Source organism: Caretta caretta, chromosome 7, assembly GCF_965140235.1.
Source record: "Caretta caretta isolate rCarCar2 chromosome 7, rCarCar1.hap1, whole genome shotgun sequence".
NCBI lineage: Eukaryota > Metazoa > Chordata > Testudines > Cheloniidae > Caretta > Caretta caretta.
In genome coordinates this window covers 113,139,876-113,166,596 of record NC_134212.1, presented here as the reverse complement: position 1 = coordinate 113,166,596, position 26,721 = coordinate 113,139,876, and the positions used below count along the sequence as shown (strand labels likewise).

The 26,721-nt window shown below is 41.5% G+C and overlaps 1 protein-coding gene across 4 annotated transcripts in view; it reads left to right on the top strand.

The window, feature by feature from the left end:
* The window catches only part of ATRNL1 (attractin like 1), a 1,055,790-nt gene that overhangs the window by 318,703 nt on the left and 710,366 nt on the right, over positions 1-26,721 (top strand). For all 4 annotated transcript variants that reach the window (XM_048857032.2, XM_048857033.2, XM_048857034.2 and 1 more), the window contains exons 19-20: positions 13,983-14,201; positions 20,223-20,360. In XM_048857032.2, coding sequence (XP_048712989.2) covers positions 13,983-14,201; positions 20,223-20,360 — 357 coding nt within the window. The remainder of the gene's footprint in view (positions 1-13,982; positions 14,202-20,222; positions 20,361-26,721) is intronic.

The window sequence follows — 26,721 nt, the reverse complement described above, 5'->3', positions numbered from 1 at the left end:
CTCCTTCCTTCTCTCCCACAGAACCTGAAACCCCAAGGACAGCCTTTGGGCATGGCGGTTCTTGTTATGTGCTGCCCCTCTAATGGAATCCTGAAAGTGGATCATCTGTTATTCCTGCATGGACTTAAGCATTTATTAGAGACTGGTGTTCTATAGATTTCTATTACTCCTCCTTCTTCCTGCATTAAAGAGAAAAAGGGGGCCCCATTCTGGCAGCCCTTTCTCTGAGGGGAAAAAGCCCCTTCCGTTGCTGTCAGTGGACATGCAGGCTTACCAGTTTGACCATGGAGAGATAAAGGGCATATTGTCTTCTCCATAGAGAATATATAATTGTATATATGTCCTTGTATTTATAATATCACTTCACTGAAGTTGTGAATTGAAAAAACACTGGATGTCTGCCAACAAATTTATGGCCAGCTTTTTAGTCTTTCTCCCCCAGACAGTGAACACTACTTTTTCTACTGTCAGTAATGATTTGAAATGTATTCATTTAATATTAGTGGAGTGTGGCGCCGTCCCTTAATAGTTGCCTTTGCATTACTTTTAGCATTCCTGCTGATTTCAGAGGACACTGTATCCTTTTAATGTCAGTGATGGCAAAATAAACCAACATCCACAAAAATAAATTTGACTTAAACTGCGGAGTCTGCTTAAAAAGAGGTCCCTGAAAAACATACATTTGTACAGGAGTTACTTCTGAAACCATGTTCACAGAAGGGCCCTGTGAAACAATATGTCAGTCTTCTCTAGAAATTTTGTAGTCTTATTTAATATTTATCATGGATTTCGGCATCTATATTAAATTCTGTTTATTTCCCACCAACTTCCAACCTTTCTTTGTCTCATTCACCTGTTTTCTCTTGCCTGACACCTGCACTGCAAACTCTGTCTTCCATGTTGCTTGTGTGTACAGTACCTAGCGTGGTGGGCAATCAATGTTTGATTGAATTCCAGGCCCTATTCTAATAGAAATATTAATGATAATATATTAACATAGCATCCAGAGGCCCCATTAGGGATTGTAACCACATTGTACTCGGCACTGTAGCTATACACAAATACTGAGTCACTCCCCTGAGTAGATTAGTTTTAGAGGATTATTAATCTTAGAATATAAGTATATAATTTTATGTACATATTTCCAGACAAAAACTATATTAAAATGGAGTTAGTTAATAAAAATATATTTTAAATTATACACACAAAATTTAAAATGTAGGGTAATATACATTGCAGGGATGTTGTAGTTATCCCCAAACTAAGCATTGTAAACCTAGGAAATTCAGAGTTAAGGTTAAACTTAAAAGAAATCCAAACACGTTAAAGTATGGAAATGCACAGTTAGGGAGTGCATACAACCGTATCTCTGCCCAGTAGTGACAGAATGCAATAACTACAGGATTATGATTAGGGCAGTTTAGTGTTTGTGGACTGAGATTAGAAGAAATGATTTTTTTTTAAAGATGCATTTGATATTTTTCCACCTCTGATCATGAGGAGGTAAAAATGCTCCAAAATAATGAGATCACAGGAATATTGGAAACTATTTTTCATAACTGGAGGTTTATTTGTCACCAGAGGCTGGTGTCTAAAAATATTTTCCTTCAGAGAAACTCATGAGGAGCTGTCTTCTTTTAAAATGTCTACAACTTCCTATTGTTCTTGTCAAGGTTCCTCCCCCACTCTGAACGCTAGGGTACAGATGTGGGGACCTGCATGAAAACCTCCTAAGCTTATCTTTACCGGCTTAGGTCAAAACTTCCCCAAGGTACAAAATATTCCACCCTTTGTCCTTGGATTGGCCGCTACCACCACCAAACAAATACTGGTTACTGGGGAAGAGCTGTTTGGAAATGTCTTTCCCCCCAAATACTTCCCAAAACCTTGCACCCCACTTCCTGGACAAGGTTTGGTAAAAAGCCTCACCAATTTGCATAGGTGACCACAGACCCAAACCCTTGGATCTGAGAACAATGCAAAAGTATTCAGTTTTCTTACAAGAAGACTTTTAATAGAAATAGGAGTAAATAGAAGTAAAGAAATCCCCTCTGTAAAATCAGGATGGTAGATACCTTACAGGGTAATTAGATTCAAAACATAGAGAATCCCTCTAGGCAAAACCTTAAGTTACAAAAAAGACACACAGACAGAAATAGTTATTCTATTCAGCACAATTCTTTTCTCAGCCATTCAAAGAAATCATAATCTAACGCATACCTAGCTAGGTTACTTACTAAAAGTTCTAAGACTCCATTCCTGTTCTATCCCCGACAAAAGCAGCATACCAACAGACACATAGACCCTTTGTTTCTCTCCCTCCTCCCAGCTTTTGAAAGTATCTTGTCTCCTCATTGGTCATTTTGGTCAGGTGCCAGCGAGGTTACCTTTAGCTTCTTAACCCTTACAGGTGAGAGGAGTTTTCCTCTGGCCAGGAGGGATTTTAAAGGGGTTTACCCTTCCCTTTATATTTATGACAGTTCTCACTAGGTACACTCTTTCAAAATGGTTATTGCCTCCCTTTACTTACAATGAGAGCGAAGCCAGTAGCCACACGTTTAAGAACAGTCATACTACAAATACTAAAAAATAATAAGCAGCAATCAGTGGTCTCAATCCCATTGAAATCAATGGGAGGCGACACCCTTTTGAAAGAGGGCAGTTCCATTTGGAATTCTCTATAATATACTTATACTTGTTGAAGGAGACATTTTTAGCTATGAAGAAACATGGAAAAAATTGCAATTAGCCATTGTTTTCAAATATACGCAATACATGAAATTTCAGTAATTTTTAGTTACAATATTAGGGAAACTGAAGCATTTATGTTTCATTGTTAAGAAAATTCAGGACCAAAAAAATATTCTGGCGCTGCACGTAATTCCTTAAAAGAACAATTTAAAAGTGAATTTTAACTAAGAGACCAATTAACCAGCTTACTTGTAAAATTGAATAAGTGCTGTAATTTTTGGGGGGAGCGTACTCTGTATTCATATGTAAGAAAGTGGGTGTTTTCCTACTTTTATGTGCAAAACAGACTCATCTTTAACTATGGAGCTTTGACCAGTGCTTTCCTTAATATATTTTAGAATTTAAAAAAATTATTATCAAAAGAGGAAGTACCTATGTTCCTTTGAGTAAATAAATAAAATAAATTGCAATAGGAAAAGAACTTCTGATCCATGCACCTCTCATCCCACTGACTTTTTGTCCCATTCAGTTCCACAGCACAGTGAGGGGTCTGTTGAAAAGTTAATGAAGCCGCCTCGCACCATGTTACCATTTAAACAGTTTCCTGGTTGAGGTGGCTTTGGACAGATCTGATGCTGCTTACTCTTTTCAATCTCCCCACATGTAGATCCCTGATCCTTTGGAGTCCAGGGTTGTGGGAGGTTCATGCTTTGAGGGACAGTAACCACATCCATAGTTTTAAACTTATTTGATCTTGACCTCAAGACATATTTCCTTTTTCCCCTGGAGACTGAGCTTGTAGTTAGCATGAAAAATTAAATTATTTTAAATCCCTTGGAATCCTCATTACTGTTTTTCCACTTTTATTGTTATTCAAGATAATAATAAATGAGAGGATTAAGCAGCTGTTTTCTAGTAGGTGCAGTATTGTCTGTCTCTCAGAAGTAAATTATCTATATTGAACCTATGTTCCATATGTCTATAACACTTGTATAGTGTACTGATTTTTTTTCTTTTACATGAGCTATTTATTTTAGTCTCCTATCATCCTCTCATTATTAGCAAGAGATTGTAGAACTTACTGTGAAGGGATTTGTGCTGTATTCATTCTCCATCCTTTCTCTCCCTCCACCCCCCCATGTTTACATTTTTAAAACCTTATCTAATTAAAATAAACCCACAGTAACCTCTATATCTATGGAAAACTATTACCAAAAATAGTTTCTAAAATAACAAACTGACAGAAGGCAGCCCACATGAAACAAACTACTAAGGCAACTTCAGGTAGGGGGGAAGCCTGCATAAATAGATTAACCTTGCTGTACGCTCTGAAGGTCAAGAAACTCAGGCCAAGTTGACATCAATGAGAAGTAATTCAGAGTCAAGGGCTCTCCCTGCTTGAGGACACCGTGACTGTTAACTCCTTTTTGTCAAGAACTGAAACCTCAGGCCCATGCGGCAAATGTGTCCCAGTGAATCTAAACTTGATCACCATGTGTATCTGCTAGCATTTTGTTTGTAATATTTTGAGTTCTCAGGAGGCCAGCCCCAGCTCTTTAGCAAGTCATGACTTTCTCTAGCAGTACTCTCCTACTGCTTTTGACTCCTAGTCCTCGCAAACTCTGAGTTCTCAACCCTTTTTCTCTCCCCACAGCTGGAAGTAGTTATTATAATTAAATGTCCCTAGCACCATCAGCTGGGGTCACTAATTATCAGTCGGTTGTGAGCAAGACTGATCTCAGGTGCCTTTGCCAGCTGGTGACAAGGAGTCTTCAATGGAACAGGCTGTAGACTCCTGTGAGGGGTTTCTGCAAATTTCTCAGGTGAACAATTTATGATTCAAGCCAGGACTAAAGTCAGACAAATGGGAGGTTTCAGAGGAACAGCCGTGTTAGTCAAGTACTCCTTTTCTTTAGACAAATGGGAAGCTCACTTAACCTGTTAATTCATTTGAAATCATTTATGAAGTGACAGTTTTTATCTGAGACAGTTACCAGTAAATTCAGATTGATATTTCGTGCTTCTAAATTGAGTTCTAGCAATGCTTCTGAACACTATTGACAGTGTTTGGAAACATAATTGTATTATTTCCAGTAACATTATATTGATATTCTGGTACTTAACAGGGATTCATCACAATATAAAGTGTTTGTTTCCGTGTTACCAAGTTTTCTCTTTTATTTCCAGAACTATTTGTCGAGTTAGTAAGGTGTCTAGGTATGTCATTTAATTGTCAAAGAAGAAAGAATGTACAGTACATGGAAAGTGTTTTGATATTCTAAAGTGAAGAAAATATTACCAGAACTGCTAAAAAGTGTGTGTAACAGGAAATAGGGGCACTACCTGATTAGTGTTTAACAAGGGTTTCGGCCTTAGTTTAGGTTCCTCCCCTGCACAGATGCTCATGAGAAGGACTATAATACAACTGTTTGATTGAGTGAGCGGGAATGCCTTTGGGAAATTAGGGTCCACATTCAAGTTTCATGGGAATAGGTTGAACTGCAAACTGGGGAATTTTGTTTCCTTTTCACCTTATATTAATGTTTTGCTTTTGTTTTGTAAATATTGTCCCTTGAAGCAACTTTGCTGGCTTCAGTTTTTTCTGCTTAACCGCTCTTCCAGCATACACAGTCGTTGAGGAAAGATAAAATAATCCAAGATTACTTTTATTATATGAATGGGACAGGCTAGCTCTAGATATACCTAGAACTTCATTTTTTAGTGTGTCTTACTGTTAAGTTTTAATTGAAAAAAAAAAAAACCCATCACACACTAACTCCAAAGACACACATCCCCTCATGGCAGCACACACCCCTTCTTCACCACCCACGGAAATCCACAGAAATCTTCTAGCACAACTCCCCCATAGACACAACCAGCACCCACAATAACTACAAACATCACTCCGAAGACCAGAATGTCTGAGTCAGTGTAAAGCAATTAAAACAACTTCAAACATGGTTGAGAACTCTTTTTGTTTAGAACATCACCAGTCATCACTGGGATTCAAAGTCTGTTGCTATCCAATTTTTAAGTGCTCAGCCATTTTTGGCTTTTTTACACGCACGACTTTACGAATTAAACCCATGTGACAGCATGGGTTTACAGCTATTACTTCATTTAATAATTTCCCTGGAAGGATAAATAGGTAAAAGAGTAGGGGCCTGATTTCCACATGTGCCGAGCACCCACTTTTTCAATGGAAAACCATGGGAGCTACAGGTGCTTGGCACCTCTGAAAAACAGTCCTGATGCAATTTGTGTATTTACAAATTACTTGCATATTGCTCTTCCATGGATGTAACTTATCAGTGGGATTATGTCAAGTGCTTAATGTTACTTCAATATAGTTGTGGTTTAATATGAAGAGAGAATGACAGAAAACTAAGCAATGTCCTCATTTTAATTATAGATAATAAAGCAAAATGATTAAAATAGACTTTAATAGTCTCAAAATTATGCTTTTTGCAGGGTTGTTGTAGTCATGTTGGTTCCAGGATATTAGAGAGACAAGGATGAGGTAATATCTTTTATTGGACCAACTTCTGTTGGTTCAGGTGACCTGAAGAAGAGTTCTGTGTAGCTCGAAAGCTTGTCTCTGTTGTCAACAGAAGTTGGACGAATAAAAGCTATTACCTTGCCCACCTTGTCTCTCAAAATTATGCTGACAGAGTCTTGTGAATTTTTTTTAACCTTTTTTATAGTGATAGGAGTTGCCTTTTTTCTTAGCCATTTATTTCTTTTCCTTTTGCTTTTCCAGGAAAAAGTGGTTCAAATACCTCCATTCGCAGTTAATCATTTTTATTCACTCAAAGTTAATCGTCTTAATCTTATAACTGATTTCTAAATCTGTATGAATGCTTCTGCAGTTTATATAATTTAATTGTATTATTTTTTTCTACTGGTAAAGGATTTTTTTTTGTTCAGGAAGTTTGAAAAGATAATTGTGGTTCTTCTTTGAATGATTGTATATGTCCATTACACTAGGGGTGTGTGTGTGTGTCTTGTGTACTGGTGCCAGAAAGTTTTCCCTAACCATATCCATAGTGGTGGCCATGTCTGTGCACTGATGTCCCTAGTGCTCTGAGCTGAGGTATAAAGAGGTAGAGACACCCTGCCCCTATTTCAGTTCTTTCTTACTGTTCATTATCAGTGTTCATAGAATCATAGAATATCAGGGTTGGAAGGGACCTCAGGAGGTCATCTAGTCCAACCCCCTGCTCAAAGCAGGACCAATCCCCAACTAAATTATCCCAGTCAGGGCTTTGTCAAGCCTGACCTTAAAAACTTCTAAGGAAGGAGATTCCACCACCTCCCTTTCCAGTGTTTCACAACCCTCCTAGTGAAAAAGTTTTTCCTAATATCCAACCTAAACCTCCCCCACTGCAACTTGAGACCATTGCTCCTTGTTCTGTCATCAGCTACCACTGAGAACAGTCTAGATCCATCCTCTTTGGAACCCCCTTTTAGGTAGTTGAAAGCAGCTATCAAATCCCCCCTCATTCTTCTCTTCCGCAGACTAAACAATCCCAGTTCCCTCAGCCTCTCCTCATAAGTCATGTGTTCCAGTCCCCTGATCATTTATGTTGCCCTTTGCTGGACTCTTTCCAATTTTTCCACCTCCTTCTTGTAGTGTGGAGCCAAAACTGCACACAGTACTCCAGATGAGGCCTCACCAATGTCGAATAGAGGGGAACGATCATGTCCCATGATCTGCTGGCAATGCCCCTACATATACATCCCAAAATGCCATTGGCCTTCTTGGCAACAAGGGCACACTGTTGACTTGTATCCAGCTTCTTGTCCGCTGTAACCTCTAGGTCCTTTTCTGCAGAACTGCTGCCGAGCCATTCGGTCCCTAGTCTGTAGAGGTGCATGGGATTCTTCCGTCCTAAGTGCAGGACTCTGCACTTGTCCTTGTTGAACCTCATCAGATTTCTTTTGGCCCAATCCTCTAATTTGTCTAGGGTCCTCTGTATCTTATCCCTACCCTCTAGTGTATCTACCTCTCCTCCCAGTTTAGTGTCATCTGCAAACTTGCTGAGGGTGCAATCCACACCATCCTCCAGATCATTAATGAAGATATTGAACAAAACCGGCCCGAGGACTGACCCCGTGGGGCACTCCACTTGATACCAGCTGCCAACTAGACATGGAGCCATTGATCACTACCCGTTGAGCCCGACAATCTAGCCAACTTTCTGTCCACTTTATAGTCCATTCATCCAGCCCATACTTCTTTAACTTGCTGGAAAGAATACTGTGGGAGACCATGTCAAAAGCTTTGCTAAAGTCAAGGAACAACAGGTCCACTGCTTTCCCCTCATCCACAGAGCCAGTTATCTCGTCATAGAAGGCAATTAGATTAGTCAGGCATGACTTGCCCTTGGTGAATCCATGCTGACTGTTTCTGATCACTTTCCTCTCCTCTAAGTGCTTCAGAATTGATTACTTGTGGACCTGCTCCATGATTTTTCCAGGGACTGAGATGAGGCTGACTGGCCTGTAGCTCCCCAGATCCTCCTTCTTCCCTTTTTAAAGATGGGCACTACATAAGCCTTTTTCCAGTCGTCCGGGACTTCCCCCGATCGCCACGAGTTTTCAAAGATAATGGCCAATGGCTCTGCAATCACATCCGCCAACTCCTTTAGCACTCTCGGATGCAGCGCATCCAGCCCCATGGACTTGTGCTTGTCCAGCTTTTCTAAATAGTCCTCAACCACTTCTTTCTCCACAGAGGGCTGGTCACCTCCTTCCCATGCTGTGCTGCCCAGTGCAGTAGTCTGGGAGCTGACTTTGTTCGTGAAGACAGAGGCAAAAGAAGCATTGAGTACATTAGCTTTTTCCACATTCTCTGTCACTAGGTTGCCTCCCTTATTCAGTAAGGGGCCCACACATTCCTTGACTTTCTTCTTGTTGCTAACATACCTGAAGAAACCCTTCTTGTTACTCTTAACATCTCTTGCTAGCTGCAACTCCAGGTGTGATTTGGCCTTCCTGATTTCACTCCTGCATGCCCAAGCAATATTTTTATACTCTTCCCTGGTCATTTGTCCAATCTTCCACTTCTTGTAAGCTTCTTTTTTGTGTTTAAGATCAGCAAGGATTTCACTGTTAAGCCAAGCTGGTCGCCTGCCATATTTACTCTCCTTTCTACACATCGGGATGGTTTGTCCCTGTAACCTCAATAAGGATTCTTTAAAATACAGCCAGCTCTCCTGGACTCCTTTCCCCCTCATGTTATTCTCCCAGGGGATCCTGCCCATCAGTTCCCTGAGGGAGTCAAAGTCTGCTTTTCTGAAGTCCAGGGTCCGTATTCTGCTGCTCTCTTTTCTTCCTTGTGTCAGGATCCTGAACTCAAACCATCTCATGGTCACTGCCTCCCAGGTTCCCATCCACTTTAGCTTCCCCTACTAATTCTTCCTGGTTTCTGAGCAGCAGGTCAGGAAGAGCTCTGCCTCTAGTTGGTTCCTCCAGCACTTGCACCAGGAAATTGTCCCCTACACTTTCCAAAAACTTCCTGGATTGTCTGTGCACCGCCGTATTGCTCTCCCAGCAGATATCAGGGTGATTGAAGTCTCCCATGAGAACCAGGGCCTGCGATCTAGTAACTTCCGTGAGTTGCCGGAAGAAAGCCTTGTCCACCTCATCCCCCTGGTCCGGTGGTCTATAGCAGACTCCCACCACGACATCACCCTTGTTGCTCACACTTCTAAACTTAATCCAGAGACTCTTGTTAGGATATAGATATTCAGGCCTGTCTGTAAAGGCCTGTACTCCAAGAATTTAGGTGTTTTCTTATCACTTGGCTAGTTAGAGGTATAAAAGAAAGAATCAAAATCACTGTCTGCCAGTGTAAGGTCCTTCTCTTACTGTGATAGTCTGAGGCCCTGTTCTTAGGCTAAGGCCTTTGGCTAAACAGCAGAGGCAGCCATAAGCTGGGAAGTGAACGGTCACATCCTCGCATTCCAAACTAGTCACATTGAAATAAGGTGCTATTGGGCCGTTAGGAATACAATCCTGTCCTGATAGAGCCTGTCACCTCCAGAGAAAGGTAAGTGCCTAGAAAATGTAAAAGGAAACTTAGTTTGATAGCATCCTGTCTGGCAAGAACTCACTTATCAATAGCTGGGATGTGAAATCCTCACTTCTGTATTGTTTTGTCATTATAATTCCCACTTTGCTATTGTTTGTCTGTATAATCTCTGTCTGGTTCTGTGATTGTTCCTGTCTGCTGTATAATTAATTTTGCTGGGTGTAAACTAATTAAGGTGGTGGGATATAATTGGTTACATAATCATGTTACAATATGTTAGGATTGGTTAGTTAAATTTCAGGAAAATGATTGGTTAAGGTATAGCTAAGCAGAACTCAAGTTTTACTATATTGTCTGTAGTCAATCAGGAAGTGAGTGGGTGTGGGGAGGGGAAATGGGAACAGGGAATGAGGGTAAGGAAATTGGAATCATGTTTGGCTAAGGGCAGGAATGGGAACAAGGACACAGGTGTAAGGCTCTGTGGTGTCAGAGCTGGGAAGGAGGACACTAAGGAAGGAAACTGGAATCATGCTTGCTGGAAGTTCATAGAATCATAGAATATAAGGGTTGGAAGGGACCCCAGAAGGTCATCTAGTCCAACCCCCTGCTCGAAGCAGGACCAATTCCCAGTTAAATCATCTAAGTTCACCCCAATAAACATCGAATTGTTTGCACATTTGGACTTCGGGTATTGTTGCTCTCTGTTCATGCGAGAAGGACCGGTGAAGTAAGTGGGTGAAGGAATAAGCCCCCTAATATCTTGGTGCCGGTGACTGACTCGGATGCATCGCATTGGATAGGTGAGTGGCAGCCTGTAAGTCCCCCTCCCCAACAGTCCACGCAGCTGCTTGGAGGGGATATCGCGAACTCTTGTGATGGTAGTTGCGGGTTCTGGCAAGCCAGGGTAAAGGATTTTTTGGATAAATGGATAAGGAAGAACCAGGGCCCATACCAGGTGCAGGGGTCAACCTGGGATGAGATTAAAAAGGAAATGGAGGAAGTGTTAGGGGACCCAGAGGGATGGGGGGTGGCTGAGGAGTCCACCCTCCTTGGTATATGGATACTGTTCCTGTTTAAATAGAAGCAGGAAACTAGTCAGGACCGCAAAGTTCCACCAGTCAGATTCCAGGACTGGAGTCTCCTGTCAGAGTTGAACTTCTAGTTCTGGTAACTGTTAGCAGGTCACGAGGTGGTGGGTTGGAACTCCTGAGGGCCAGACTCTTTGGTAGCGCTGACAGGGCCTGGGCCAGAGCCCAGTGAATTGGAACAGCCCTATCAACTCGCACCCTGCATTTCAAAGGTCTTAATCCCCTGACGACTAGGCAACGCTCCCCACAAGTGACAATCATCACAGGGGCCCATCTCATGTATTAAGATAAGTGGTGCAGACTTATCCACTTCTTCAAAAGTTTTATATCAGCCATAAGTAGACATGGATGGACAGATGTTTCATTCTGTAGGATAGATTATGCTCAAAACCTATCCGTTTATCTTCGAAGTACTCTTTGCACAAATGGCAGAGTGATTATAATGATGAGCACTATCTTACATAATTTATATATCAGTAAACTAACCCATAAGAGAACAATACATTCTTTACTCTGGCTCTTCAGTTGAAGGCCAGAATTAAAAATCAGCATGCAAGGAAATATGCTATATATTATTTTAGCTTCCATTTTTTGCCTTTCAGTAACCTAGGAATTAAGTTTTTTGTTTTTTTTTTAACAGCCCATCTCAGTTCTTGTCTGTATGCATTCTGGTTCCTATCTTTGAAGGGGGAGTTGGACTAGATGATCTCCTGAGGTCCCTTCCAACTCTGATAGTCTATGAGACTTGAACATTCTATGATGTTGCTACACCCTAATGTATGGTTGAATGGGTATGTGTTTGTGAAGGATCCTCGTAACTTTTCCATCAGGATAGATTCATGATGGGAAGGGAAGGGACCAAAAGGAGGAATTAAAATTTCTAATGAAACCAAGAGGTTATTTGTAAGTTAGGGAACTAAAGGAAATAGCGGTGGAAGCCCTTGACTCTGGGCTATGTTTTCCCCTGTTCATTCATCAAAACCAGTTTGTTCATATTCAGAGTGTAGTGTAAAGCCTATTTATTTACACAGGGTTTCACCTGATTTCCTTGAAGAAGAGTTTTGAGAGGGTTTCCTTGAAAGAAAAGGTTGAGTTTATTGTGGTTGGAGAAACTTTTCTTAGTTTTTGCCATTGTGTTAATTTAGTTTTAAATTGTTATTTTGTATATGTATATGCCCTTAAAAGGTTTTGATAGTTGCACTTTATAAATTTAAAAATAAATACATCTTTGTTAAAATCCTTCAGTGTAACCCTGAAAGAAGGCAATTAGCTATTTGTAGAAGGTTTGAAGGAGGGCAATTGTCGCATTTTAATATTTTTAAGATATAAATTGTAGCGGGGGTGAAACACAAACTGGGACTGTGAACTAAAAGTCTCCAAGCAATTTTTAATGACATCTACACAGCAAAAAGAAAAGGAGTACTTGTGGCACCTTAGAGACTAACCAATTTATTTGAGCATGAGCTTTTGTGAGCTACAGCTCACTTGAGCTGTAGCTCACGAAAGCTCATGCTCAAATAAATTGGTTAGTCTCTAAGGTGCCACAAGTACTCCTTTTCTTTTTGCAAAGACAGACTAACACGGCTGTTACTCTGAAATCTACACAGCAACGCGCCTGCACCCCCCCCCCCCCAACAAAACTGAACAGCAGCAAGTTTTCAGAGCCCAGGTCAACTGACTAAGGCTTATGAGGCTTGCACTGCTGGGCTAAAATAACAATGAAGACATTCAGGCTCAGGCTGAAGCCCAGGCTCTGAAACCCAGCAAGGGGGGAGGGTCTCGGAGCCTGGGCTCTGGTCCAAGCCAAACATCCACACAGCATGAGCCGAATCAGTTGATGTGGTCTCTGAGAGTCTCTGCTGCAGGTTTTTTTTGTTTTGGTTTGTTTTTACTGTGTAGATGTACCCACTGAGGTATTGTTTTCTTAAAAAAACAAAAAACAAAAAACCAGTAACTTCAGAACATGAACTTCTGTTTGTTCTAAACTGGGTATTCCACATTTGAGGAAGACTGCTTGTGGGAGACATGCTCATTTTAAATTAAATGAAAGGATGCTGTGTAGAAATTTTTTTAGAGGTAAAGATTTATAGGTAACAGCACAGTTGAATAACTCAGTTGATGACAATGTGGGGGAGAAAGAGAGATTTGATTTTTAGTACCCAAGTAAATGAAAGCTGACTTGCTGTTACAGAAAAGAGACAATAAGATGGAGCTTCATTAAAATGAAATGCAATTCTGATCTGTAGTTTGGGAATATTTTTTTAAATGAATATTTCATGGTATGTCTCAGAGATTATCATTAGGAGTCAGCAGAGTGTTTAGTAAAAAATCCAAAATACTCAATGTTCTTTGGTAATTGAAGCTCAAAATAATTTATAGGTTTGAGTCTGAATGATCACAATTTGAACATTCCCCTTCGTGATTTGGATCAATAACCGGAATTTGTTGCAAATTTGATTCTGTAGTTTTCCTGGTCAGCCAAGACCTTGATCCTACAAACATGCATGTGCTTAAGTCTACGCACATGTGTATCAATGTAAATGGTTGCACGATCTGGAGCAAAGTGTGTGTATAGCTCTATTGAGTATTGGTAGAGAGAGCTGAAAAATGATCCTCTGCCTCTCTGTCTTTGGATAGCTGCAAGACTTCCTTTTGCTGCATAGTTATGTAATCCTCATGTGGCTTCTATGAGCATCTGGTTCAATGAAGTAGGGGATAGCCTCTTGCTGTCACCCTAAAAAATAAAATAAAATAAAATCTTCTCTTGCTGCAAGGGCACCTTTTTATTATTTTTGCTGAATCCAGTTTCTTTAATCCATCGCATTTTTTGCCCCTTGATCATTACTTAGAATTTGAGCGGGTTTTTTATTGTGCAGATTATTTCTGTATTCAGTTTGCTGTGGTGTTGTACAGCATTTCTTTTCTTTTCTTTTTTGTAATTATCTGTTTTGATGATCACCTTCATTTTGCTGCCTCCCAAAATACAATTTTTAAAAACCATTGTTACTGACCAAGCATGGAAATGTTCTTTCCAAAAGATTTTTGGAAAGTTATGAGTCTGAGAAGAGAGTATAATAGAATCTATTTACCCTTTTAAATGTACTAGTAACCTTGTATAGTACACATCTTTTAAAAATTGCATTAATATTATGTTTTGTATAATACAGCTCAAAACTGCTCTGGATTGAGGACCTGTGGGCAATGTTTGGAACAGCCTGGATGTGGATGGTGCAATGATCCCAGTAATACAGGAAAAGGGCATTGTGTGGAAGGATCTTCAAGAGGGCCAATGAAGCTTGTTGGGGTGCACTCCAATGAAATGGTTCTTGACACTAATCTTTGTCCAAAAGAGAAAAATTATGAATGGTCTTTCATCCACTGTCCACGTAAGAATTTCTGATTTATTTTATATTTTGACTTTTTTTTCTTTATTTGAATAGTATGTATGAGCTCTTAATGTCAAATGAGAGCTACAGCATGTAAGGTTTTGATTGCTTTTCTATTTATATAGGTACACAAACAATACCAAAAATTATTTTAAATAACATAATTAACATTTATACAGGGTCTTACTGCTGACACCAGTGCATGTTTTACCTCATGGAAGCCCGTTTGCTGTGGGATTAGGTGCTTTCAACAAATGGCGATAGGCGGTTCAAGATGAGATGCCCGTATAGTATGTAGAGGTGACCTAATAGTGATATGCATCTGAAGTTCTTTGGCTCCACTGCATCCTTCACCAACTTCAGGACTGTCACAACATGTGCTCGTTGCAACATCTTGGACACTTTGTATGTGGTTAAGCATGTGTGAAACAACTTGAGTAACCAGTTCTTTGTTGCTTGTCCAAAGTGTTGGATTTGTTCGGTACAAATGTCATCTAGATTGGTGGGTTTGCCATTTCTGAGGACATTAATTCTGGAGGTTAATTTGGTCATTGTGTATTATGCCCCAAAATTATAATTCTGTTGGTAGTCTTACCACTTACACAGTGCCTTGGGTTATTTGTTCAGTGTCCTGCCATTTTCTGGGACGTGGTATGCAAAGTGGTTTGCAGTAATGTAATAGTGTTGCTCTGTCTTCCTTGGATAATTGTTAAGTTTCCAGATGGTTATCCATGATTTCTTGTTGCTGTGGATCATGTCCATGCTTTCAATTAGATTCCGCTATGACTTCTGTTTTCCTCCGTTAGTGCAGAGACCAGTTCTTTACTGGCTGCGATGGTATCCTCAGCGAATGGGTCTGCTTCAAACTTTTACTTGTATTTTGTGTGCCAATTTTATAACTCGGATGTTAGTCCTGGCATGTAGTTTGTTCTGCAGTCTCATGGAAAGTGCTTCTTTGAGACAGTGTGCACCACGATGACAAACTGGTCATAATTTTGTGCTGTTGGTTTGATCTTTCTTACAATGGCATCAAGGTCATTGGTGAAGCTCTTCCTTTCCACTTTCTTAAAATTAAAATGGAGCCAGAGTGGTACTGAGTTTGGTATTATGGCTTCACTGATCTGTATGGCAATGGGCCAGTGTTGTGAATGTGGAATCAGACTCAAACTAAGTTTGTTATATGAACCAACTATGTTGTTGCTGCCAAATGCCTTATCAGGATTGTAGCACCATTTCCATCGGCTGCTGTTGAAAGAACTTGCGAGTTTGTGGTCTTGAATTAAGCTCAAGTGGTGCATATCTGTCCACAATTCAACTAGTTCACCATTTTAATCAGTTATACTATAGCCCTATTTGACACCATCACCTGCATTTTGTCATGTTCGAGGTTATGTGGGCGAGTGAACTTGAATTGTTTGCATGGTGGTTTGTAGCCAGATGTGATATAAATGTCACCAATGTCTACCGTCAAGACTTCAATGTAATTCTTATCAGTCATAAATGTTGTGTTGATGACAAGATCAGGTTTGATGAAAATGGTGCTGCTATATTACTTGTGTGATCTTTCAGTGGTCAAGTTCATCTTGAGTATCTTTGTTAATCTCTCTGCATTTCTCCTGGAGACATAGCAGATGGCAGTTGTTGTCAGCACACAATTTGGCTATAAGATCTTGTTTGGCACCCGAGAGTCCTTCAACATTTTATGATATTGTTAGTGCCAACCCTGATGAGGACCCTTCTGAATTACATTGATCACTCGGTCTGTGTTCAGTTATACTGGCGACTCTGTTGGTTTGCAGGCATAGACGTATTCTTTGGTTATATTATAGTGGTAGGTGTTCTGCAGGATTTTTGTTATGGAAGAATGTTACACACTGTGAAGCGGGAGGAGGTGGGGGTGGAAACGATCCTAGATCTTGCCCTGTGATGTCACAGTTTGGTTCTGCGGGCACCCCACCCTCAGTTCTATCAGGGTTCTTGGAATAATTTGCTCAAAGACCAGAATACTTAAAGTACAAGTATGTGGGGTCGTATATATTATGTCTTCTCAAAATACAAATTCTTTGGCCTCTGAGTTCCAAACCTTGTTTACCCTTAGGTCAGGAGACTAACAACCTTCCTTCTTGAGTCCTGTCCTGTGATTAGGGCCAGCTTCCTCCAGTCCTCCACTAGCCAATTTAGAGTTAAACAAAGGAAAAATTTAATATATTCTTAATGCCCATGAGTTACGATAAACTAGCTCTAAACAGCCACACAATGAACTACAGCAGGTGCACTCTCTATAATACAACAAGATTCCATTCAATTTTCCTGTTTTCACATGCTTAGAAACTTTTGTGCTGAAATTCTGCCTGAAGGTGCATATTTTTAGAAAAATTGAGGAAAGATTGGTTAATCAATTATGGATTTTCAGAAGAATGAAAAATACAAAACTTGTCTCCATTGGAAAGAAGGGTCATTCTGAGGGGTGGAAATACCTAAGAAACAACAGAACTTTGAAATTTCAAGCTGCATATGTAATTAGGCCTAAGTGAACAACTTATACCTTTTTAAATATGAACAAAATCTTTTAAAAATATTATGAAAATGTGAGACTGATGCTTCACAGTAAAAACTTGTTAGCTAGCATGTAAAAGTAGAGGCAGTGCACATGCATACTGAGGAAGTTAACTGCACAGATATTTGGTTATAAGAATTTACAGGCACATCTGCTGAAGCAGGAGGCAATTGTAAACTCAAGAGGTTTCAAATCTTCACAGCCAAGAGTGGTATTGGTTGTTGCACAGTAAATTGCTAAATTCCTACTCTGCAAACCTGTTAACTCTTAAGTTAGAATCCATGTACTTTATCTATTTATCTATTCTATTTATGAATACCAGTCACCATAGCATCTAGATGCTGAACTCAAATAACAAAAGCAGGAGAAGTTTTGAAATGGATTTTAATTGGACTTTGCTCTTGTCAACCGAGGGTACAGCTACACTGCTTAAATTCATTCCCTCTTTTTCTCTTCTTTCTCTTTATTTTGTCTTCAGTACCTGTTATTAGGAGTAGAGTGATACAAAACGAGTATGTTTTATGCTGGATTCTGAAAACATTCTCATAAGGGGCTCATTGTTATCTCTTTCAGTAGAGTACTCCACAGCCTGGTGCCCAGTAGCTAAGATTGTTGTGCTTCTGATTCTACAAACATTTTACCCTAATATTTTTGGTTTCTGTAACCCTTGACAACTTTGCTTTCTTGGTATGGAGAGGCAATCGCTTAAACAGCCAGATTGAGGTTCTTGAAAATTAGAACCAGGATTTTGAATTTTACCCAGAAGTGAACAGGAACCAGTGGAGTGAGCTGGGTATTTCTGCCTGCATTGCCTCCATCTCTGTATTGTGTCCTAGGTATTTATAGATGTATCCTTACACCACCTTTGGAAGTAGAGAAATATTATTCTCATTTTCCAGGTGGACAAACCGAGACACAGAAATTTTGACTTGTTCAAGGTCACTCAGGAGGTCTGTAGCAGACCTAGGAGCTGAATTCATCCTTAACCAATAGATCGTCCTTTCCCATTAAACTTGCTTTTTGTGACTGGTCTTGCACAAGTGTAGTTTTTGATTGGGCCTAAATAGAGGGAGCAAAAGTTTTCCAGTTTTGAGGTGATGAATGTGTGGATCTCAGTTGACAAGCCCTCATTGGAAAGGAATGTAGGTCTACCAGTAATTCAGAGGTGGTGGAAGCATTTCTTGCACTGTTGATGCCATTTTATGAAGAAGAGAAGAGAAGATTCCAGTACACGCTGTCTCGACAGATGCTTTCTTGACAGGTTGCTGCGAGGGTCTTGGTAAGCTCCCTTACTCTTCATACCCGTACCACTTCCATCTTCCTGATTTGATAGTTGTTCTTTCAGAACCTTCTCCTGGAGCCACTGTGTCATCTGTGTGATGGCACTAGCCATATTGACTGAAGAGATGTATGATTAGGTGCTGTCAGAATGTTGGTGGCAGGGTAAGCCATGTAATCACACAGCTTCTTCCAGGGGTCTTATTTGTACTGAAAAGGAGGGAGAATAGGCTTTATCTTGTTGATAGTCCACACAGGAGGGCTCTGGTGAAAGAGGAACAATTTCCCATCAGCACTCTTTGGGATCTATATGAAATGAATTATCTTAATCTTTTTTTTTTTTATAACTTCTACACTGCTGAGTCTTGTACACAGGTCAGCAAACTCAGGGATTGATTGTGCTGAAGATTGTAAACTGGCTGAGCAGTATGACCATTGAGGTTTCACTTCTGTCTTCAGCCATAAGGAGGTCCTCTTTCAGTTTTGCTAAAGGGCTCTCTTTCTCTGTGTGCTGAGTTCTGATTGTGAGGGATCAGATATGCTAATAGAGTGCATTAGATGCTTTTGTTGCATGGTCATAACCACTTTTTTATAAGTTTTCCTAAGAAAAGGGAGGTTAGAGATTGGGTGGTAGTTTGCAAGCTTGTTAGTGTCTAATGGTTTCTTAAGAATGCACTTTGGGGGTCAAAAGTTAATGATTTTGGTCATTGGTGCATTCAGTGCTTCTCATTTTCACCAGGCATGATGAACAGGGTTTGGAGTCACTTAAAGTGGTCCTGATGTATCTTAGAGCTTTCAGTGCCCCAGCTTCAATGATAGGGCCAAATCCTTTCAAGGAAACTAGGATGGCCCTGGACTTGTTTTTAAAATTTGTCCTTTCCCCCCTGTAGCAACCTGTATTCAGCTGTTCGTTTGTTGATTGTTTTTTTCCCCAACACACTAGTCCAAGAGCTCTTCACAATGGATGGTACTGGTGTCTGGGATTTAGTTAAATCTTGGTTAATCAACTGATTAGCAATATTGAAGTCTTCATGAGTGACTGGTAAAATTTATGGCAGAGGAGAAGGAAGCTTTTTTGAACTATGAATGAGGTCTGGATTCAGTCAGTGTCAGTGTCAGTGAGACAAAAGACTGTCCCTCAAGCCCTCAAGTCACTATTGTGATGGCTGCTCGAATACTGTGTCAGTTCTGGTGTCTCTAATTCAAGAAGAATGTTGGAAAAATTTGAGACTGTTCAGAGAAGAGCTGTGAGAATGATTGAAGGATCAGAAAACCTGCCATATAGTGATAAATTGAAGGAGGTGAATTTATTTAGCTTGTCAAAGAGAAGGTTAAGGCCTGACTTGATTATAGTATAAGTACCTACATGGGATATAAATATACAGTAATGGGCTCTTCAATCTAGCAAAGAATGCTATAACACGATCCAAGGGCTGGAAGTTGAAGCTAGATAAATTCAGACTGGAAACAAGGTGTAAATTTTTATCACTGAGGGTAGTTAAAACATCGGAACAGTTACCAAGGGTTGTGGCCAAGTCTCCATCAGTGACCATTTTAAAATCAAGATTGGACATTTTGTAAAATATATGCTCGAGGAATTATTTTGGGGAAATTCTATAACTTGTTTTATACAGGAGGTCAGACTAGATGGTTAATTGCTAGACATTGGTGCCTTATGGCCTTGGAATCTATATATTTAACATTTCTGATCATTTGTGAATTTTTGTCACAATATTGTTTTAAATTGGTTTTGTGTTAATTTATCTTAATAAAGGGGTTTTCAAACTTCATTGCACTGCGACCCCCTTCTAACAATAAAAATTACTACACGACCCCAGGAGGGGGGACTGAAGCCTGAGACCAAAGTCTTCAGCCCCAGGCAGTGGGCTGGGGCTTGGGCTTAAGCATGGCCCTAAGCTTTGGCTTCAGCCCTGGCCCCAGAAAGTCTAAGCCAGCCCCAGCGACCCCATTAAAATGGGGTTGCAACCCACTTTGGGGTCCCAACAACCACTGTCTTAATATATATCCTAGTCAGCAATTAACATTAAAATATTCAGAACTGCAATCTTCTGTATTTTTTGTAGTTTGAACTTTGTTTTCATTTTTTTCTCTTAATTATTTGTACTCACAATAATTTTGTTCTCAGAAGCAAATTAGGTAATGCCTTTTTCTATTTTGTATTCCAGCTTGCCAGTGTAATGGGCACAGCACCTGCATCAGTGGCAATATTTGTGACCAGTGTAAAAACCTAACTGCAGGAAAACAGTGTGAAACATGCATGCCAGGTTACTACGGGGATCCAACAAATGGAGGCCAATGTACAGGTAAGTATCCTACCAGAATCAAAAGACACCTTCAGCGTTATGAAAGTATCAAAGACTAAAATATTGATATAGTATTATAGATGTGCTGGACAGCTAACATTGTGATTCAAAGTCTAGATTTTGCTTTCTCGGAGAATCTTCACATTAAAAACATTGTGTAACAATTGTGATTTTATATATAAACACAAGGAGTAAGACTGTGGTTTTAATACACAGCTTTTATTGGACAGGGGAGAAGAGCTATGCACTGGTAGCAATACCTAAAAGTATTGTGCTTGAGAATGGTAATATACCTTTGGGCGATGTGAGACAGTGTAACCATCTCTGGCTTTTCAGGGATTCTGCTGCCATTGTCATGCAGGACTCTTGCTGTCCCTATGTTCCTTATGTTCAATAACCAGAATACTTCTGGGTACCTACAGAGAGCTACAGCAGGGAGCTTGAGAGGTGCTCTCCTCCTTTGCTTCTGCGCTTGTACAGGGCTAGGTATAGTCTAACTCCGATCATTTTCTTTTTACTCAAAAGAGGTTTTGTGTATTTGAAAGATATTTATCATACAAGATGTTCATTCTAATGAATAAAACAAATAGGTGTTACTTTTATAAAGGCAAGATTTTCTCTGAAAAGTAACTGTAAAATGGCAACTGCTTACTCAACAGATCTGCCCCCTGTTTGTGTTCTGTGATAAAGTCAGACTAGACAGCTACCAGGGTGTGGTGGATGGCAGATATATCATGGTAATGGTATAGAATGGTAAAGGCTCTTTCTTCTTTAAGTGATTGCACATATGCATTCCACTCTAGGTGTGTGTGCACCCCTAGCACAGTCATTTCTACTCTTCCATCGACCTGGGCACAGGAGTACCATCGAATGCATAGCTAGGAGGTCACTGGTGACCTATGCTGGTCCAGTGTCTCTTTTGGAACCCGTGGTTCTCCTCTCCCCCCCTCAGTTTCCAGGGCTTATTCCAGGCCATCTTGTTTGGTGGCCTCTGAAAGAAGAGTAGCATTGTCCCATCAAGCCTGGTACCGAACTGCAAGAGCTGCTCAATGGGATCCTGCTGAGGCAGAAAGAAGCTCTTCCTTCTACAGCTGGTGCTGGTCTCCTCCCCAGATGAGGCAGTCTCTGAAAAGTGCGGGTTGCCTCCCCTGGATGACTATAAGGCTCACCAAGAATTGTTGAAGAGGGTGGCCTTAAACCTGGGCATATAGGTGGAGTCGTAGTGAAAGAATCCTTCCACATTTTAGCCACTGCAGACCCATCAAAAGTAGCCCTGCCTCTCAATGAGGCCATTATGGACCCTGTTAAGATCCTTATGGCAGACCCCTCCCCATGTCTCTTCCCCCTCCCCATGTCAGAAAGGGCAGAACAAAAATACTTTGTTCCTGCCCAGGGTGTTACTGTTCACCCATTTCCTATACCCCCTCCCAGGGTCCCTGGTAGTATTTGTTGCCAATGAGAGAGAAAGGCAGGGTCATCAGGCTGCAAGCCCAAAATCAAGACTCAAAGAGATTAGACTTGTTGGAGAGGAAAGTTTATTTTACTGGGGTGTTACAACTCAGAATTGCAAACCAGTACTCTCTGCTTGGCAGATATGATTTTAACATATGGGACTCCATGCAGAACTTCAAGGACTTGCTCCCACAAGAGGCTAAGCAAGTGTCCTCCTCACCGGTGGATGAGGGAAAAATCAGTGGTGATGCCTCATTACAAGCTGGTTTGGATGCGGCTGACTCGACAGCCAGGTCCACTGCTTCAGCAGTGGCCATGCATAGAAGTTCATGGCTACTGTCCTTGGGACTCCTGCAGGAGGTCCAGTAAACCCTCCAGTAAACCCTAATTTTCAAAGGAGCTTCGCTCTTTTCAGAACAGACTGATGCATGGGTTAAAAAACTTCAGAATGACCCTTAAGTCCCTTGCATTGTACAAACCAGCTCCTTCAAGGAAGCATTACAAGCCTCAGCAGCCCATCTGGTACTCTGTTCTGGCTGCCTGTCAGGATCCGCAGGGAAAGAGAAGCACGGGTTTTAGGTATAGGCAACCACCCATTTCTACCTCAAAGTCAATACCTGCCCCCACCCAGATATCCAGCGGGTTCTAAGCAGGTGTTTTGATGGGACACTCAAGGATGCTGTACCAGTTCCCATGATGCCAGACCCTGTTTCTTCATTTCCAAACCACTTTTCACACTTCCTCAATGCATGGTCCAGTATTACCACAGGTGGTTGGGTGTGGAGTACCATGGAAGTGGGATACATCCTTCAGTTTATTTCTCCTTCCCCCCTCCCTCACTATCCCTCTTCAGGGACCACTATCATGAAGAACTTCTGGGCCAGGAGGGAGGTTCAATCTCTTCTTTGCATGGGAGTGGTGGAACAGGTCCTCAAAATTTAAGAGGGAAGAAGTTCTATTCCCATTATTTCTTAATCCCAAAAGACAAGATGTCTCAGAGTGATTTTAGAGGTTTGTGTCAGCTCAATAACTATCTCAAGAAAATAAAGTTCTTCATGGTCACACTGGCATCCATTATCCCCTCCCTGGATCCCAGGTATTGGTATGCCACCCTTGATTTAAGAGACTCCTATTTTCATATATAGATATACCAAGGACACAAGATTCCTCAGATTTGTAGTGAACCACTCACAGTACCAATTCATGGTCCTCCCATTTGGCCCGTCTGTAGCTCTGCGAGTGTTTACAAAATGTATGGCAGTAGTGGCAGCTTTTCTGAGGAGATATGGGATTCAGGTCTACTATTATCAGACAACTGGCTCATCAAGGGACGGTCCAGGGATCAGGTAGTGTCCAATGTTTGACTCATCCAGTCAAATTCAAGGCCTTAGGCCTTCTGATAAATGCAGAAAAGTTTACCCTTGGTCTGGTGCAGAGTATAGAGTTCACTGGAGTGGTGTTCGACTCTACTCAGGCCAGGGCCTCCCAGAGTCACCACCTCCCAGTGACATTGCCAATCAATCAGATCCCTGATAACACACCTCCAAGGTCATCCAGTCACACCAGCCCAAAATTGTATGAGGCTTTTAGGTCACATGGCCTTGTGCGTGTACATGGTACAACACACGAGGCTGCACCTCAGACCCCTCTAGACGTGGCTGGCCTCAGTGTACTCTCCAGACTGCCACCATGTGGAGACTGTACTCAAGGTACCTCCACAGGTTCTTATCTCCCTCTATTGATAGTTGGATCCACTCAATTTGTGCTGGCATTCCCTTTATATGCCCTCAACTGTTAATGACCCTGGTCTCAGAAGCGTCAGCACTAGGGTGGGGAGCTCACCTGTGGCCCCTCAGAACTCAGGGCCTTTGGTCTGTCATAAATATAAAGGGAAGGGTAAACCCCTTTGAACTCCCTCCTGGCCAGGGGAAAGCTCCTCTCACCTGTAAAGGGTTAAGAAGCTAAAGGTAACCTCGCTGGCACCTGACCAAAATGACCAATGAGGAGACCAGATACTTTCAAAAGCTGGGAGGAGGGAGAGGGACAAAGGGTCTGTCTGTGTGCTGCTCTTGCCAGAGACAGAACAGGAATGGAGTCTTAGAACTTTTAGTAAGTAATCTAGCTAGGTATGTGTTAGATTATGATTTCTTTAAATGGCTGAGAAAAGAATTGTGCTGAATAGAATAACTATTTCTGTCTGTGTATCTTTTTTGTAACTTAAGGTTTTGCCTAGAGGGGTTCTCTATGTTTTTGAATCTAATTACCCTGTAAGATATCTACCATCCTGATTTTACAGGGGGGATTTCTTTATTTCTATTTACTGCTATTTTTATTAAAAGTCTTCTTGTAAAAAACTGAATGCTTTTTCATTGTTCTCAGATCCAAGGGTTTGGGTCTGTGGTCACCTATGCAAATTGGTGAGGCTTTTTATCCAACATTTCCCAGGAAAGGGGGGGTGCAAGTGTTGGGAGGATTGTTCATTGTTCTTAAGATCCAAGGGTCTGGGTCTGTAGTCACCTAGGCAAATTGGTGAGGCTTTTTACCAAACCTTGTCCAGGAAGTGGGGTGCAAGGTTTTGGGAAGTATTTTGGGGGGACAGACGCGTCCAAACAGCTCTTCCCCAGTAACCAGTAATTGTTTGGTGGTGGTAGCGGCCATTCCAAGGATAACGGGTGTAATATTTTGTACCTTGGGGAAGTTTTGACCTAAGCTGGTAAAGATAAGCTTAGGGGGTTTTTTCATGCAGGTCCCCACATCTGTACCCTAGAGTTCAGAGTGGGGGAGGAACCTTGACATGGTCTCTGGCAGAACTTTCATTCCACAGCAACATCAGGGAACTCAGAGCTGTTCACCTGGCCTGTGAGGCCACCTTGCCCCACATTATGAGCAGAAACTTGTTTGTTCTCATGGACAACACTTCAGTGATGTTTTATGTCAACAGGCAAGGAGGAGCTTGCTCTTTCCTTCGTCAAGAGGCAGCGCAGCTGTGGGAGTTTTGCATAGCCCACTCAGTCAACCTCGAGGCCTCTTACCTTTTGGGAACGCAAAATGAGCTGGCAGATCACCTCAGTAGGTCTTTCTCTATTCACCACGAATGGTCCCTTCACCCGGATGTGGCAAGAGACATTTTCCAGCAGTAGGGGTGAGGGAACTCCCCGAATAGATCTATTTGCAAACAGGTACGACAGAAAGTGTCACTAATTCTGCTCTCTTTGAGGCCACAATCCGTGTTCTGTCATGGACACCTTTCTGCTACCTTGGACGAGACCTCTTTACTGTGCTTTTCCCCCCTTCCCACTCATGCACAGAGAGTTGCTAAATATCAAGCAGGACTAGGATTGGGTTATTCTTCTAGCCCCAGCATGGGCCCTCCAACATTGTTTCTCCACCCTAGTAGAGCTCTCTGTGGCAACTCCAATCCTGCTTCCATTGCACCCAGACCTGATTTTCCCAGGAACATTGTCGGCTGCTTCACCCAAACCTGAGCTCCCTTCATCTAACGGCCTGGAAGCTCCATGGTTAAATCCTATAGAGTAGGCTTACTCAGACCAAGTTAGTCAGGTTCTACTAGATAGTAGAAAGCCCTCCACCAGGGCTACTTATCTCTCGAAGTTAAAGCAGTTCTCTGTTTGGGCATCCCAATACAGAGTCTTGCCCACGCATTCACCAATACAAGACAGATCTGAATATCTGTTGCACCTGAAACAACAAGGCTTAGCAATCTCTTCTGTCAATGTTCACCTTGCAGCAATATCAGCTTTGCACTATCAGGTGCATAACCAGTCCGTTTTTTCAAATGACATGTCTGTCCGATTCCCCAAAAGCCTAGAATGGTTATACCCTCAAGTAAGAGAGCCGTTTCCCCCTGGAGCCTAAACCTAGTCTTATCAAAGCTTATGGGACCACTGTTTGAGCCTTTGGCAACTTGCTCCTTATTATGCCTCTCCTGGAAAGTGGTATTCTTAGTGGCCATAGCTTTGTCCAGAGGGGCCACGAAATTCCATGCCCCTTACATAAGAGCGTCCTTACACAGTCTTCTTTAAAGATAAGGTGTATGTATGCCCTCATCCCAGTTTCCTCCTGAAAGTGATTTTGCAGTTTCACAGCAATCAGACAATCTATCTACCAGTATTTTACCTGAAGCTGCATGCAAATAGGAATGAACAATGTCTTCACTGATTGGATGTTAGATGAGCCCTAGCTTTCCACATAGAAAGAACTAAACCATTCCGTAGGTCCACCCAACTGTTCGTAGCTGTAGCTGACATGATGAAGGGTCTCCCAATCTCTTCACAGACAGTTTTTGTCTTGGATTATTTCATGTGTTTGCACTTGTTATGATCAGGCAGGTATTTCACCCCCAGCTTACCTGACTGCTCATTCCACAAGGTCGCAAACATCCTCAGCAGCATTCCTAGCACAAATCCCTGTTCAGGACATTTGTAAAGCAGCGACCTGGTCATCGGTGCACACGTTCTTGTCCCATTATGCCATCACTCAGCATTCCAGAGATTATGCCAAATTTGGATCAGCTGTTCTGCAGTGCATGTGTCCATGAACTCTGATTCCTCCACCTATTCAACTGTTTAGGAGTCACCTAGGGAGAAATGCACATGTGGAATCACTCAAAGAAGAAAAAATGGTTACTAACCTTCTGTAACTGTTGTTCTTCAAGACGTGTTGCACATACCCATTCTATGACCTGCCCTCCTGTCTCTCTACATGGGAGTTTTCCAGAAAGAAGGAACTGATGGGGCACGGGGTCGGCTGGGTTGTTTATACCGGCACTAATGGTGCATTGCAGCAGAAGGCACTTGAGCTGCTCCGGTGGCTACCACTGAGCAAAAAATTTCCAATGATTGTGCTCAGGGCATGTACACATTTAGAGTGGAATGAATATGTGTAACAC